The sequence below is a fragment of the Chaetodon trifascialis genome, chromosome 1 (assembly GCF_039877785.1).
Source record: "Chaetodon trifascialis isolate fChaTrf1 chromosome 1, fChaTrf1.hap1, whole genome shotgun sequence".
Lineage (NCBI taxonomy): Eukaryota > Metazoa > Chordata > Actinopteri > Chaetodontiformes > Chaetodontidae > Chaetodon > Chaetodon trifascialis.
In genome coordinates this window covers 24403282-24418139 of record NC_092056.1, presented here as the reverse complement: position 1 = coordinate 24418139, position 14858 = coordinate 24403282, and the positions used below count along the sequence as shown (strand labels likewise).

The 14858-nt window shown below is 39.5% G+C and overlaps 1 protein-coding gene across 3 annotated transcripts in view; it reads left to right on the top strand.

Moving 5' to 3' along the window:
- adcy7 (adenylate cyclase 7) overlaps positions 1 to 14858 on the top strand; it is a 59095-nt gene that overhangs the window by 27963 nt on the left and 16274 nt on the right. For 2 of the 3 annotated variants that reach the window (XM_070959551.1, XM_070959469.1), the window contains exons 3-6: positions 6771 to 6968; positions 7457 to 7621; positions 8330 to 8479; positions 12595 to 12755. In XM_070959551.1, the coding sequence (XP_070815652.1) occupies positions 6771 to 6968; positions 7457 to 7621; positions 8330 to 8479; positions 12595 to 12755 (674 nt within the window). Of the gene's footprint in view, positions 1 to 6770; positions 6969 to 7456; positions 7622 to 8329; positions 8480 to 12594; positions 12756 to 14858 lie in introns of those variants that run through there. The other variant, XM_070959643.1, reaches the window with a different exon arrangement.

Here is a 14858-nt window from a genome sequence, read left to right as displayed (position 1 = left end):
GATCAGTAGTTCTTGTAAACTTCGGCTCATGAAGCATGGTCATTGTCTGCAAAGAGACATTAAACCAACCATTTTACTATTCAACCTGCTTTAAACAGCTGGTGTGCTTCAAAGTTCAAAGTGTTATCTCTCACTTCAGGTCAAAATTTCTGTGAGCTGGTAAATAACAGAAACAAATTAGAAGGGAGTGACGCTTGTGTGTAGATGTTCACAGGGTATTCATGGATGCATTTTACATGACAAAACGTGGCACATGCAGTGCTATGCTATGACACTCTTGAAATCTAATTTGTCATCTTCTTTGTACTTTTGTGCCCTTGCAATACACGCGGTGCAAGGATGGGAGGAATGGCACAAGAAAGTATATGATGCAAACCGAGTTTCTGACTGTTTTCAACACATGGTCTCTTAAATGTAACAGTACTAATTAAAGAACAATGCTGATACTGTGAATGTACCCTTTTTTCTAACCAGTCTGACTTGACGTTCACAATTGAAGTAACTTCACAAATTTTTCCATCTTTGAGCATGGCAAGTACCTCTGTTATCAGCACAATGCTTTTATTGTGGACAGTACAATGGCGAGTAAATTGTGAAGCTAGTGCTGTTGTTGTAACTCGACTTTGACTGTATGGCTGCACTGATATTTCTCCTGAAACTTAAAACTATGACAGTGATCTGTCTTGGTTTTTGTCTCTCAGGGTATGTTCCATTTCTTTGACAGCTAATTGGTGAAATGATGTCAGATAAGGAAATTAAAGACACCATCACAGTCAGATCACCTGTAATTATCAGCTAAGACTTTCTAGAAAAGAAAATAACTTTTTCTGAAGCCTAGCTCAGGTATTATTTTCAGCCACTATGAATGCTACTAATGGACTGTTGAGTATAGCTTGACCAATACTGTATTATTAATACTGATTTTGACAATTTTGAATTTGAAAAATCAAAGATGTATCAGCCAATAGTGTATAAATATATACATTTTTAGTGCTGTCAATCGATTAAAATATTTAATTGTGATTAATCTCATGAATGTCATAGTTAACTCCCTAATCACAAATTAATTGCACATTTTTATCATTCTAAATGTCCCTTGAATTATCATTTTAATACTGTTATCAACATGGAAAAGTGGATAGGCTTGCTTTGTGCAAATGTTTTTTTAATTGAAAACAACAACGTGTAGCAGTGTTTCCCCTACCATTGTACAGGCCTGGTGGGCCGCCAGGCCAAGGAGACCCCCCGACAGGCCAAAAAAAAAAAAAAAAATCAATGTGCTAAAAATAAGCCACCTTTCCATTCATTCATAAATCAATAATCATTTACATTTAGGAGCGCCTGTGCAACGCAACGTGAGTCAACCTGCTTCGTTGCCTAGTAACGATGCGAGTACCGCCGCTGAGAGCGCAGGCATATTTTATGGGATGTTTAAGGTTTGTAGCTAGCCAACTATGGCGCCGCCGAAGAAAAAGAAAAAATGTCGTGGGCGACAGACAACGTACCCTACGTTTACACGTAGCAGGGTATTTGGAAAACGGATATTTTGGCCCCTGCGGTTTCAAAAATAACATCGTTTTCAAAAATGTTGTCGTTTACATGAACCCCCAATAAATATGCCGTCGAGCGCATCATAACTGTGCCAAACCTATGGGCGCAAGTGTAAACACAGGTCGCTCACATGATGTGAAGTATTCAGTCGCATGTTGTGACGTTTCGGAACCTAAAACGCCGTTTAACCCAGTTTACACGCCGGCTTTTTCAGAAATCTCCACTTTGGCCGTAGTTTTTAAAAATGATCGTTTTCCGTGAAAAAAACAAAACAAACAAAAAAAAACCCTCCGTTTGCGTGTAAACGAGAGGCCAAACCGCATGAAAACATATGCATTTTCTTTAAGTGTAAACGGGGTCTTAATATAAAGAAGTTCGGAGCCAAGGAAAATAGATGAGGGGAGAGTAACAGAGGCAACTCAAAAAAAAAAAAAAAAATCATTCAAGCATGTTCCATTTGTATGCAATAAATGCACTTTATTAAGTCACCCTCTCCTTGCGATCTTGAATACAGTCTGGATGAACAAAAATTTGAATGCAAATATAATAATTGCAGAATTGCAGACTGCTTGCTGTGCCACCTGACTTAATCCAACTGCGCCAATACACCATCCCACGCATCTCGTCTGTGTAGGGTTTTTTTCGGTGGGTGCCATTCTAGGGGAAACACTGGGTGTAGTGTTATATTTCACACTAACATTCTCACTTTGAGCAGTCATTCACTTTTGAATGAATCAAATCTTACACAAGTTAACAGTCAATAAACAGATGACAAAAAAATAAATCCTTGGTTACACAAAAGCCCCTTCAACAGCCCTTTCTAAGGGATCAAAACAGAGTGATACAAAATAAAGTTACAAATTGCACATCATTGTAAACTAGGACTCAGGCTATAGTGCAGTTAAACCATGGCTTAAACTTTCCTTTCTTAAGTTTCCTTTGAACATAACAGCATCCATATGCCTCTGTTGAAAGCCATCCATTTTCACCTGGTTTTGACAAGGAGACGGCAGAGAATTCGCATTCGCCGTGTGTTTGGCCATCAAGTGTTATTTCAGACTGAATGTGCTGCGGTGAAAACTCAGTTCACACCAACAATACACACAGAAAATTTTGGTCTTGTCAGTCGAACCATCTGGCAACTTTTTGAAACTAAACTTTCTATTCAGAATCTTGTTCACATCCATTTCGGCGTTTCGCACTTGACATCCACACAAACCGGTAGCCTCCTTTTTTACAGCTAGCGAGCGGGCAAAAAAACACGTACGTGAGGCATGCTTATTGTTTTGTTTCCAGTTTACAACCGGATCCTGTAGTTTTTCTTACGTTACTAGCAGTGGCCACAGCTTCTAAAAAAACTACAAGTTCACTAGGTCATAAAGAGTGTTAATCTCGTGATTAAAAAAATGACACCATTAAAATTGATTTGTGTTATATTGCGATATTTTTGACAGCACTAATAAATATATATACAAGTCTGATTTATTTATTTATTTATTTTTTCTTTACAGAAGAACAGTCTGTTTTTTCATAAGGAAGTCCAAGCAGAGCGTTAATGTAATGCATAGGGTTATGGCAATGTCATATGTTTTAGTATGGTAGTTTGTAGCCCCCCCTGCTCCCCCCCTTCCATGTATCTATGTAAGTGGGAAGGACAAAAAAAATAGTAACACCTCTCAGTATTATGTAGTCCAATACAACAACAGCTTTGACCAAATCACCAAAAGCTGAACATTATGAGCTTTGTAAAGATTGTAAAGATGTAAAGATCATTAGATTGTTCAGGCGTAACTAATAAAGTGGCCACTCAGTGTTCATCACACAAAAACCGCTTGGACTTTGAATTGCAAATCGTGCACGAGTATATTATTGTCGTGCTGTATTGAAATGTAGTTTACAAAAGTATGGAAATCAATAATGAAGAGGCATCAAGTCAGGCATTGTGTCAGTTGTGTGTCGCTTTGAGGTGCAGAGAGGATTCATTGAGTTGAATAGTGTGTGGGGATCAATGTGTTACATTCGGACAGCAGCAGCAACTCAATTTGTAGAGAAGCGGGATGTGGTTGGATGGGCAGTCTGAATACCTATCCCCTAGATTGGCTATGAGAATGTAACAAATGATGAAGAACCTGATGAAAAATCTCTTCTGTCTTCACAACTACTTAAAATAAACAGCACTTAACTCCCCTTCACTACTGGTGCAGCTTCCCAGAAGTGTGAATGAGTGATTGTGTAACTGTTTGAAGGAGGAGGACATCACTGAAATAGACATGAAAATAGAGAATGCATATTTCAGTTGCTTTCCCTGGACTAGAAAAGAGGACAGGCTAGGAAGGCATCTATCAAACAAAATCAGGCACCCATTCAGTGATGCTAATGATTCGTCTCTGTCAGGAAATTGTCTTGCCATTCTTAGCAGAGGGGTCAGAGGCCAGGCTGAGCTGCAGAGCAGTAGCCCTGGAGCTGGTTGTGCTTCAGTTTCGCTCAAAAATATTTCAGCAGAGGAATTGCCTGCTGTCATGGGGACCTGAGCACAAGTATATTCACTGAGGCGCAGACTCCTTGCTAAATTGACTATAAACTAAAAAACTGAATAGAAGAAAATGACTAAAGAAGTGTGGTTAAAACAATGAGGCTGTCAAAGTGTAGAGAGTGTAATCATGGTTCTGACTGTGACAGGAAAAGGCAGGTATTCATTGACTTTGGCTTGCTGTTGATTTTGGCTTGATGGCAGGTAGCAGAGCAGTCAGTCAGACCGGCAGTTCATACAGTGAACTGACAGCTTCTCTCACCAGAGATTGTATTACTTTCCCTTGTTGGAAAGAACATCTTAACCTTCCTTCTATTGTGTCGCTGCTGGCTCTGTGGCACAGTCAGCATTTCACTTTCACGCAGTCCTGTACATGAGCATGTGTACATTCACACACTGAGTTAGTCTCTTTGTTCATACACATACATGCACGCACACACAGCTTTATGTCCTGAAACTTCCTCATTCATTTTAGTTACTCTTAGATTGTAAATTGTGACATTAAACATGTTAAAGTCACTTAGTCACTCACTGCCTAATCCATTGCAGACATACCATCACTCTATTGCAGACGTACCATCACTCACTCACTTTTTGCCTTTTTCTTCTTGGCTGTCTTCCTGCACACACAGTTGCCAGGGGTGCAGAAGGGTTATGAGAAAATGCAGGGATGGAGCTCTATAATGCTGTTGTTAAATGCAAAGGAGGGGCAGGGTGTCTTTTAATTGGTGGCTACTGGTGTCAGAAAGCCACTGTCAACTTGTATAACTTCTCTCCAGTCGGCATTGGAGGAAGAGCAATGCTGAGAGGAAAACAGGCTGAGCCAAGTTCCACTTGTGGCACCAGTCACAGGCTCTGATTAGATGGAGAGGTGGTATTAAGCAGCCTGTTGTTGAGGGTTCTTAATAATTGTATCTAAATACAGCGGGTCTATATGTTTCCTAGAGCTGTGGGAGGATGTCTATGGATTGTATTTTTAATATAGGATGCATGGGTCCTCCATACATGGTCCATGTTGCGTCATTTAACACTTGATAATTTTCCAGCCACTGCAGCTTTGACCCCTGCCTGTTGTCTGTAGCTCTTTCATACTGGCACAAACAGCGGACATGCAGTACACAGCACAGTGGAAATGGTACTGTTTTTCTGTTTACATAAAGCAGATAAATAACCTGCAGATATAAATACTCAAAGATTATACAGACACCAGTGGCATCATAACCACTGTTTCATAAGTCGGAATAGTAAATGGCAAGTGTGCAGATATTGCAGAGGAGTACTTCTGGTTTCATGTGTGTTTTTTGGTTCTTGTGTGCCATGCTTTCAACATTACAGTTGTGTCTGTTCACATGGTTTTTACCTCGTACTCATATAGAATAATTGTTCTTTTTCCGCCTACAAAAAGGTTTTGTCAAGGCTCACAGCTACATAGAGATAAGAAAGTGCTTTAGTTGAGATCTGGCCTTTTCCAATGCTGCCATGGCAACCAGAAAGCTCAACATACAATGCAGAAATGGCCTTCTCTGAGCAGAGATCTATTAGCACTGACTTTGTGCATCTGTCTCACTCTTCAGTGCTCTTTTAACCCCTTGTTTTCTCTCGTGCTCCCTCTCCGACACCCACTCTCTCTCTCTCTCTCTCTCTCTCTGACTTATGCCAAGACAATCACCCACATGTGCACGCTTGGACAAACATAGCTGTTGCTATTATGCATGCATTTACATGCACAATACACACAGATATCCGCACAAGCATAGACACATGCATGTAAACAGGCTTCCTCGCACACACTCATTCACACAAATGCTGAATCCTTCCCCCTCGTGCTTACTTCTCACTGTACAGTAACTCAATAAGGAAGATGGTGGCCTGGAGCAAACAGGACATGACGCAGAGACAGCTGTGAAAAAAACACTCCTACATAAACCTCAATGCTTTGGCTGAATATCAATGGCTCTCAGGAGCATCTTACGCTCATCCAAAAACCTCAGGTTTGCTTCAGAGAACAGATTAATAAGTCAGAAGCACAAGCAAAAAACTACTGATTAAAAAGCATAGGTAAATGTGCAAGCATATTATTAATTAAGAGTAGATTTGAGTATACATACAGACGGATGGACAAAATAACACTTGACTTGTCATACAAAACAATGCAACAGTCGTGCAGTATACCAATTTGGTGTAGCCCATAATTTTGGTTCTTGTTCAGACTCATAAAGGTGTTGATTAAAGGTGTAGCTTGTAGTGTTGTAAAGCAAATATCCTGTAAACCTTTACAGTTTTGACACTTTCCCAGTTGATGCGTTTCACAATTTTTCAGTGTTTGATGTGCCTGCACATTAGGCAGCAACTGCATGGTCTCTTTGTGACTTTAAAGTTGCTTAATGTTGTCTTAAACGCTAATTAATAAAAATTGCAACTGCCTTCTTTTAAAGCAGACACATACCAGTAATTGTAATATGACTTATGTATATAGTACTTTATGAAATACCATTGCATGAATTGTGTGCACTGCAAATGTGTATAAACTGTCCAACAAGCAAAACATTGGAAATCTGCATGAGGACAAACAATTGTAACAAATGAACCCTCATTTCTACTGTCTGGAATATATATGTCTAAGAAATGACTTTATTACCATAATGAAATGTGTGTTTATTTTCCTCTTTCTCCCTTGCTGCTGGAGCAGAGTGCGCTGGAACACTGTGCCTTTGTGAGCGTGGTGAGCAGCAGCCTGTGTGTGTTTCTGGCCGTGTTTGTGCTGGTGTGCACAGAGATGCTCTCACAGAGATGGAGGCGTCTGCTGGGCCTGATTATATGGGCCACACACCTCACCATGGGCTACACCTTCATCTTCAGCAGTCCCATCATCCTGCCTTGGGATCAGGTAACCTCACCTCTGTTAAGGTTATGTTTTTGTTGCAAATGACTTTTTTAGCGTGATCCAGGCCACGCAAACTTGCTGGCATGAAAATCTTACACAACAAATACAATCTAGACAGATGTGAAGAAGCTCTATAAATATTTATTTTATTAGATCTGAGCTGTAATTCTTAAATATTTGCCATCTCTAATATTTGAATGACAGACCTTAAAAAAGGTTACACTGGTTAATCAAATACTCCAGTGTGTGTGGTTATAATTTGACCCTCTATTTGCTGATAATAGGTCTATAGTGTTTGTTATACAGTAGGTATTACCTTATTAACAACATACACCTCTTTTTCTACATGTGTTCTTTCAGTTTCACGAGATATGTGACCACTCTTTTAAGGCACCAGATTACTCAAAATGAGTGAATGAATGCAGTATTTAGTAGAATCTGATTTTGTGGCGGCACAACAGGCTGAAATAATGGAACCTTTATGTTTCCAGGTGCCTTTCTTTCTCTTCATTATCTTCACCGTGTACACCATGCTGCCATTCCAGTTGTGGTACGCTGTGGTGCTGAGTGTCATCTCCTCACTGTCCCACATCATGGTCCTCACACTGCGCCTCACTGTTTACAGTGATAGATCCACTCCTTACCTTGCCAACCAGGTAAAACCAGTAAACTCCATAATAGAGCTGCAGTTCAGTTTTTCCAGTAAATATTCTTAATCATTTCATTATCAGTTTAACCAGAATTTGATCACAATTTTGTCAAGAATTAGACACTATAACACTGAAATTCTGTGAGATAATACTGACTGAATGGAACATGGACAGTTCTTCCAAAAGAGAGCATAGGATATAAGCCACTGTGCCTTTGTACTGGAAGCCAAGACTTTTTATGTTTGTTTTTACAGTCCTATTCGCAACTTGAGATGTAAGAATAGAGTTGAAGTTGAGAGACAACAAAATGGATTGTTTAACAAGTAGCCAGTTTACAAAACAATAAAATCCTGAATTAAAAGCTTAATCACTGTTAGACATCATCAGGCTCTTTTGCTCTCCAAATGGACTGTTCACCTGCATGCAACCAAGGCCACTCAGACGTGATTGGTCAAAACTACTCAGACTATAAACGGAAACCAGAAAGCTTATGGTACCAAACTCTTGTTCCTTGCACTGATTCTGCACTCATGTGCAGATATCTGATCATAGAAATGAGATACAAAAATTAAAATCTAAAAGTAAAACCACCAACAAAGCAATTTCTCACATACCAGATACGTGTGTGTCTGTGTGTGTGAGCGCGTGAGTGCATACATGTATGTTACTGTGTTCATTTGAGCTCTAACATCTGCTACTTGTCTGTTTCTGTAGCTGCTGTCCAATGCAGTAGTGTTTCTGTGTGGCAGTGTGGTGGGAGCCTTCCATAAAGTCCTGATGGAGAAAACCCTGAGGCAGACCTTTCAAGACACCTTGAGGTGCCTGAGCATGCGGATGAAGCTGGAGATAGAAAAGAGACAACAGGTTAGTGCCACACACTGACTATTTAAGTCTAGTTTATAATGAAAACTAGCATCTGTTTCAAGCCATTAAATGTGAAAGCATGTTACAGTATGTTACCAAAACCATTCAAAGTTTGTCTTACTATATTTAGTGTATGTATCTTTAGTTTAAAGTAAACAGATTTATGTTGGATCATTTTATACATGTGTGTAAAAACCCACCTGTTACTGTAACAGTCTACATAGATCTGCATTAAGAAATGTATTACAACAATGATTAATATATGCAATTTACCAACAACAAAACAATTACAGTAAACACATAAACAAAAATTATCTCCATCTAGATAAAAATAATCAAAATTAGGCAAAATGTAAAAAGTGAGTCTTTACAGTTTATGTGGATAAAGGATTATTAAGAGGGTGCCTCCCTTTATGTTTATTTGGTTGAATTTGACCCACACTACATCCATACACACTCTCATTGAGCAATCACTCATTACATGATCCGTATTTATTAAAAAATTGCATGGCATACCGCCGTTTCATTGGAGTGAGAGGAAAAGTGTCCTGTATACTCTGAGCCAGTTGTGATGAGCATTTCAGTATCTTTTATTTTACTGCATCTGTATTTTTGTAAGCTCACTGAATGGAAACAAGCATTACAGACAAATGGTGGAAATATCTCGTCAGTAAGTGTTACTGCCATATTCTCAGAATTTTTTTTTATCTTTAAGCTTTGCCTTTGGCTGCCCTCATGTTGACTCTCCCATGGATGTTTTCATTGTGACTAACAAATCCTTCTCAAATTAGATTTTTCTGCGATGCCTTTTAAATTAGATGCATCTGTGCTGACTTGCTTCGACTTCAGAGGCATTTTTAAAACAAATCTTCCCCTTTTATCATTTGTTATGACTGTTGCTTAGTATGAGACATAAAACGTGCTGACAGGGAAGCTGTTGTTCTGCCTAGCAGGACAGAAGGGAATGATATAATCATTAAGATTCAAACCTCCTGTTGTATTTGAATTGGGGCTGAAAAAAGGGAGCCTGTTGCACAAGGTTAGCCAAAGAGAACAGGGACATGGTGGGGGAAACCAATGAGAAACTCTCATTGTGCTCCCACATTCATTTCAGCAGCCCAGTACGTTGACATTAGCACTCCCCCCTAATGAAATTCTGTTGAACACCACTGACCCTCCAGCCCTAGTGCTTTCCCATAAATCAAAGTAAATGTGTGTCACTGCATGCATTTAGTGATGATTAGGAATTTAGAAGTAAAAGACTACTCATGTTTACGGCAGCATTACATCATGTGATGCATCCTGCAGCCGACCACCATCATCTACACAAAGGCCACTTTATGAGAGTTGTGTTTTCATGTTTCAGACTCTTCTTATAGATAGACACACATACACACAAAATGTGTTGCCTTTTGTGAGTATTTAACCCTTTTGACTTCTCCCACTCTTCATGTTGTCACAATGTGATTACAAAGAAACACGTTTGGATTGTTTTGGTTTGCATACGCTAACTTAAAATGTCAAATTCGATTTTTAGACTTACTTTAGTTTTCCTAAAAAAATATTAAAACGATGAAAAGCTGGAATGTTTTGAGTCCAAGCATATCCACCTCTTTGCAGTAACCTTCGAAATTAACTTAAAGTGCAATTTCATTATTTTGAGTCCTTGAGATGTTTGTATAGCCTGGAGAGTGTCCATAAACACTCTAGGGAAATAAAAAGGCTCATGTGAGTACGCTTGGTGTTTGCAAAGGGACACATGGAAAATTCATCTTTTGTTAAAACAAAAGATCCTCTGCTCTGATTACAAGTAATCTGAACTTTTGCTGTAATCCAAAGCCACACAACACATCTTGCACACCATGAAGTGTAGTGGTAGCAGTCAGGTCCAGAATCAGAATGTGCATGTCCTTAAGTGGTCCGGCTGAAGCCCAGAATTAAATCCCACTGAAATTGAACATAACTATTCACTCACTCACTCACTCACTCACACACACACACACACACACACACACACACACACACACACACACACACACACACACACACACACACACACACACACACACACACACACACACACACACACACACACACACACACACACACTCTCCTCATCCCATTTGACCTATCTTGTGCAAATATTAGGGAAAGAGTGAATCCAGAATCCACACTTTATTAGCTGAAGGACATATTAAAGATTAATGAGGTCTATACTTGTTTAAAAGTGACATTTATATTTCATTTTCAAGCACAGGTCAGAGTGAGACTAAACATTATGTAACATAGGTGTTTACTTCAGCAATGTTTCCTCATAAATCTGCAAGCACTAATTAATGCACACACAGATACATGCACAGATGTCTCCCTCTCTTTCTCGGAGACACACATACTGGAACATACACTTTCCTTTGGTCTCTCTCTATCTCTATTTACATCCACATGTTCATTCTAAAGCCCTTTTCAGTAACTGTATTATGTAAAGTATATTTTGTACATGTATTTAATGAGCCTCAGCTCATCCTGTGTTGTCCGATGATCTAACCTGATGCCTCACTGGTGTTATGAAGAGGGATTAATCATTTCTGGAGAAGTTGCCTCTTCAGATTCCTGTCTTAATCAAGCCATTGAACTTTGAACACTCATCAGGCTGCTGGCTATTACTGCTGGTAGAGTCTGGAATACACTTTAATACCTGTATGAACATGCTGGTTCTTGTATAAACATCCCCCGCTCCAATTTCCAACTTAAAGAGGTCTTGAAGCACCAATATGGCCACTACACATACAGATTGGTGCTAGTGATGTAGTATAAGTATAGTAGCAACATAGAAGTGGAGACCAGTGTTAATTTTGGCTATTTTAGATTTAGTCTTAGTCTTTAGACGAAAATGCTTATTTATTTTAGTCACATTTTAGTCATTGTTTTCCTTCGTAGTTTTAGTCGACGAAAAGTCCTTATAGTTTAGTCAACGTTTAGTCATTATTTTAGTCAAAATGTTTTCTCTTTTTAAACTAATTCAATTAGGCTAATACAGGTATCGAAAATTGGAATGAAGGTGACAAGTTGTAGGCGTATCAAGTGTTGAAATTCGTAAAGCAACATTTCACTCATAACTTTTACCTGTAATTTACGGACTCCTTTGCTAACATCAACCCAGCCAACGTTAGCCTGGCTAACGCAAACTGAAAACATTTTTTGGCGAGAAAGACTGACATCCAGGCTAAGCCAACATGGCTTACTAGAAAATTTGCCAGTTGACATAGCAACTGCCCGGTGACACTGACTTAACGTTAGTTAGCACCAGGACTTTATTTATCATTTAACATTAGCCGCTACAGTTAGCTCTTGAGGTTGGTTGTGTTCTTCCCACCTAGCTTGAAGCCGCAGGGTGTCTCTCCATCTCCCGTTAGTACAGTGCATTGAGTTTTCCTTTCTGCTGTGTTATAAATAAAGTGCGTCCACATATCTAATCTATCTTTGTTTCAGACCAAACCCTTTTTGTGCTGAACTTTCCATCATGTGGCTGTCATCATTAACTTGCCATCGTTCTGAAAGTGGGACATCAGCAGGACCGCTATGCACATCCCTCAACCAATTCAACCAATGACAGGGATGCATTTTGACAGACAGACTAGACGCACAATTGGGGGAAAATATCATGCATTTTCAGTGCCCAATTGCACACCACTAACATTTTAGTCCTGTCTCAGTCTCGTCAACGAAAACGAAACATACATTTCGTCATACTTTTTATTATCAAAGATCTATTTTTAGCTCGTCAACGTCCCGTCTTAGTCATGGAAAAAAGTCATTGACGAACATTTTTGTCATATATTTCATCAACGAAATTAACACTGGAGGAGACGGGCACAGATGAAATTTAAAAAAAAAAAAAAAAAAAAAAAAACTCAGATTCCTTTACTGTTAATTGAATCGAATGAAAAACAGGAGCACAGGGCTCTGACAGATGCTTGCTGAGACAAAAGTTCATAGCTGGATAATAGAGAGTGAGATGTCTGGGAGTCTGAGGTTGTGTACTTGTGATCATGCTTGCATATATGTGTGTGTGTGTGTGTGTGTGTGTGCGTGTGTGTGCGTGTGTGTGTTTGCAGGAGAACCTGCTGCAGTCTGTGCTGCCAGTTTACATCTCCATGAAGATGAAGCTGGCAATCATGGAGCGCTTGCAAGACTGTAAGGACAAAGAAGAGCAGCAGCGACTCGTCAAAGATAACAACTTCCACAGTCTATATGTCAAGAGGCATGAGAATGTCAGGTACAGCCACAAACCACCTTAAAATACATGGAAAGCCATAGATTTTCATTAATTAGACTGTTTTATAAAGGATCATCACATCATAGAAGCTGTGTTTTTCTTGTCAAACCATGCATTTAAATGGATGGTTAAAAAGCCTGTCTTATTAACCAAGACCTGTTGAGGACAGTCTGTCCACTTTGTGTGTATTCTCAATCTCAGAATTCCCCAGTTGCTCTGAGGGAAACTTATATTTACACTTTCTTTATATACATCATCTCATAAAATACAGATGAGGCAGAAATACACAAAAAAAGCAGATTTCCCTGATCATTTCCCCTAACAATTGAGATCAGTAAGTCTGTTTGTTTTCAGAACAGTGACCCAGTTATAGCTCTTTGTTTTACGAGGGTTTCATTAGTTTAGCAAGTGCTGACAGATATTTGGTCAGCTTAAGCTGAACTTTGGCAGATGGCTCACCAGCTTATTTTTTCCATATAACTGTAGGCAAGATTCAGTGTCTGCCTTCCATTCATGTGAGAATTGAATCAATGTGTGTTTCTTAAGAGGAAAGTTAAAATCTTTACCTTAATGCAGTTTTGTTTGTTTGTTTGTTTGTCAGTGTTGGCACTTTCATTTTAAAGAACAATTTCACCTCAGATCAGTTGAAGTGAAAGATGTAATTTTGGCCTAAAATCCAATTGAAATGGCAGTGCAGATGGCAAAAGCATACAGAAAATGATTGGGCTGTTAATATCCACTCTGATCCTTATTAAGGTAATATTGTCTTTCAGAATGTTTAGACACTAAACTTTTGGTCTTTACTAATCAAGGCATAATTATGAAGGCATCGGTCATGTTCGTTTAGAGCCACAGTAAGAAGTTGTTGAATGATAGGCTTTCCCCCCTGACCTATCCCTATAATTACCCCAGTCAGACCAGTCATTCACTGTGTTGTCTGTCTCATGAAGCACCTGGCCATTTTCAGTCATGCAGTGGAACACCGTCGAGTCAGATGCAGTATCTGTGTCCCTCTGCTGGTCAGCAGACAGCCAGTTGTATTCAGGCCAGATGGCAGCTTTTAACCAGTCAGCGATGGTAATCAGCCCCGGATAGATGTGATGCATTACACTTTAAATTAATGCAATAACAGCCTACATTTAGTGCTCTGTGAATAACTCTATCACACACGCAGATCAATGGATGTTTGTGATGTATGGTGTAAGATCGCTGTCAGAAAGACGTGTCCATAATTTAAGGTTCGTATTTGTAAAGTTAACAATTTGTGTGTCATAAAAGTTGTTTTACACAAAATTCCGCTGTCATATACGTGAGTCTGTGAAATTGGGTTCGGGTTACGAGTGTTTTTATACGAGTATGAGGCTAAAAGTGCAAAGTCTTGAGAATACGACTCATTTTTCTACGACTACGAAGTCTTCACTGTGGATACGAATTCAAGTTTATGGGTACGACTCGAAAAGTGCTGAAATGACGTCACTGAGGTCACAGTCAAGTCGCAGGGGAAAGTAATCGATCGGCGATTCCTCCAACTGCGCATGCCCCAGACGCAGACACGCAGGGCAACGCCACCATCCCCAGAGAGACTTCACTGGCAAAGCTCTAAAATCTCACCCATTGGGCGTGAGACACACGCACTTCAACCCATTCATGTACTTACATGCCATATCTTGTATTTCTCACACAGAGAAATTACCAGGATAACGCCCACCAAGTTGCGCCACTATTTTATAAAACAGTGGAACAGGTAGAGGAAGTGGTGATGTGTCGGTCGCAGACGAAACGGCTTGTAGAGCCGCTCTTTGAAGTGAACGATCAGAGCAGTCTCCTGCCTGGGAGCCGGAGCGGGAGCCGCTTTGTGTTTTTTTTTTTTATGCTAATTAGCGCATAAAAGCGCATAAAATAATTAGCGCATAAAAGCGCTAATTAGTTAGCACTAAACAGCTATGAAACATATAACGTTACCCCTCAAAAATGCACTGTCCTCATAATTTTCGACCAGAGCATTAACAATCAAGCCAGATTTGGGATGAGTTAACATGAACCAGTAACTTATTATCTCAAATTTATAATTTCACTTGTAAACCGTGCAATAAGCAGGATGAT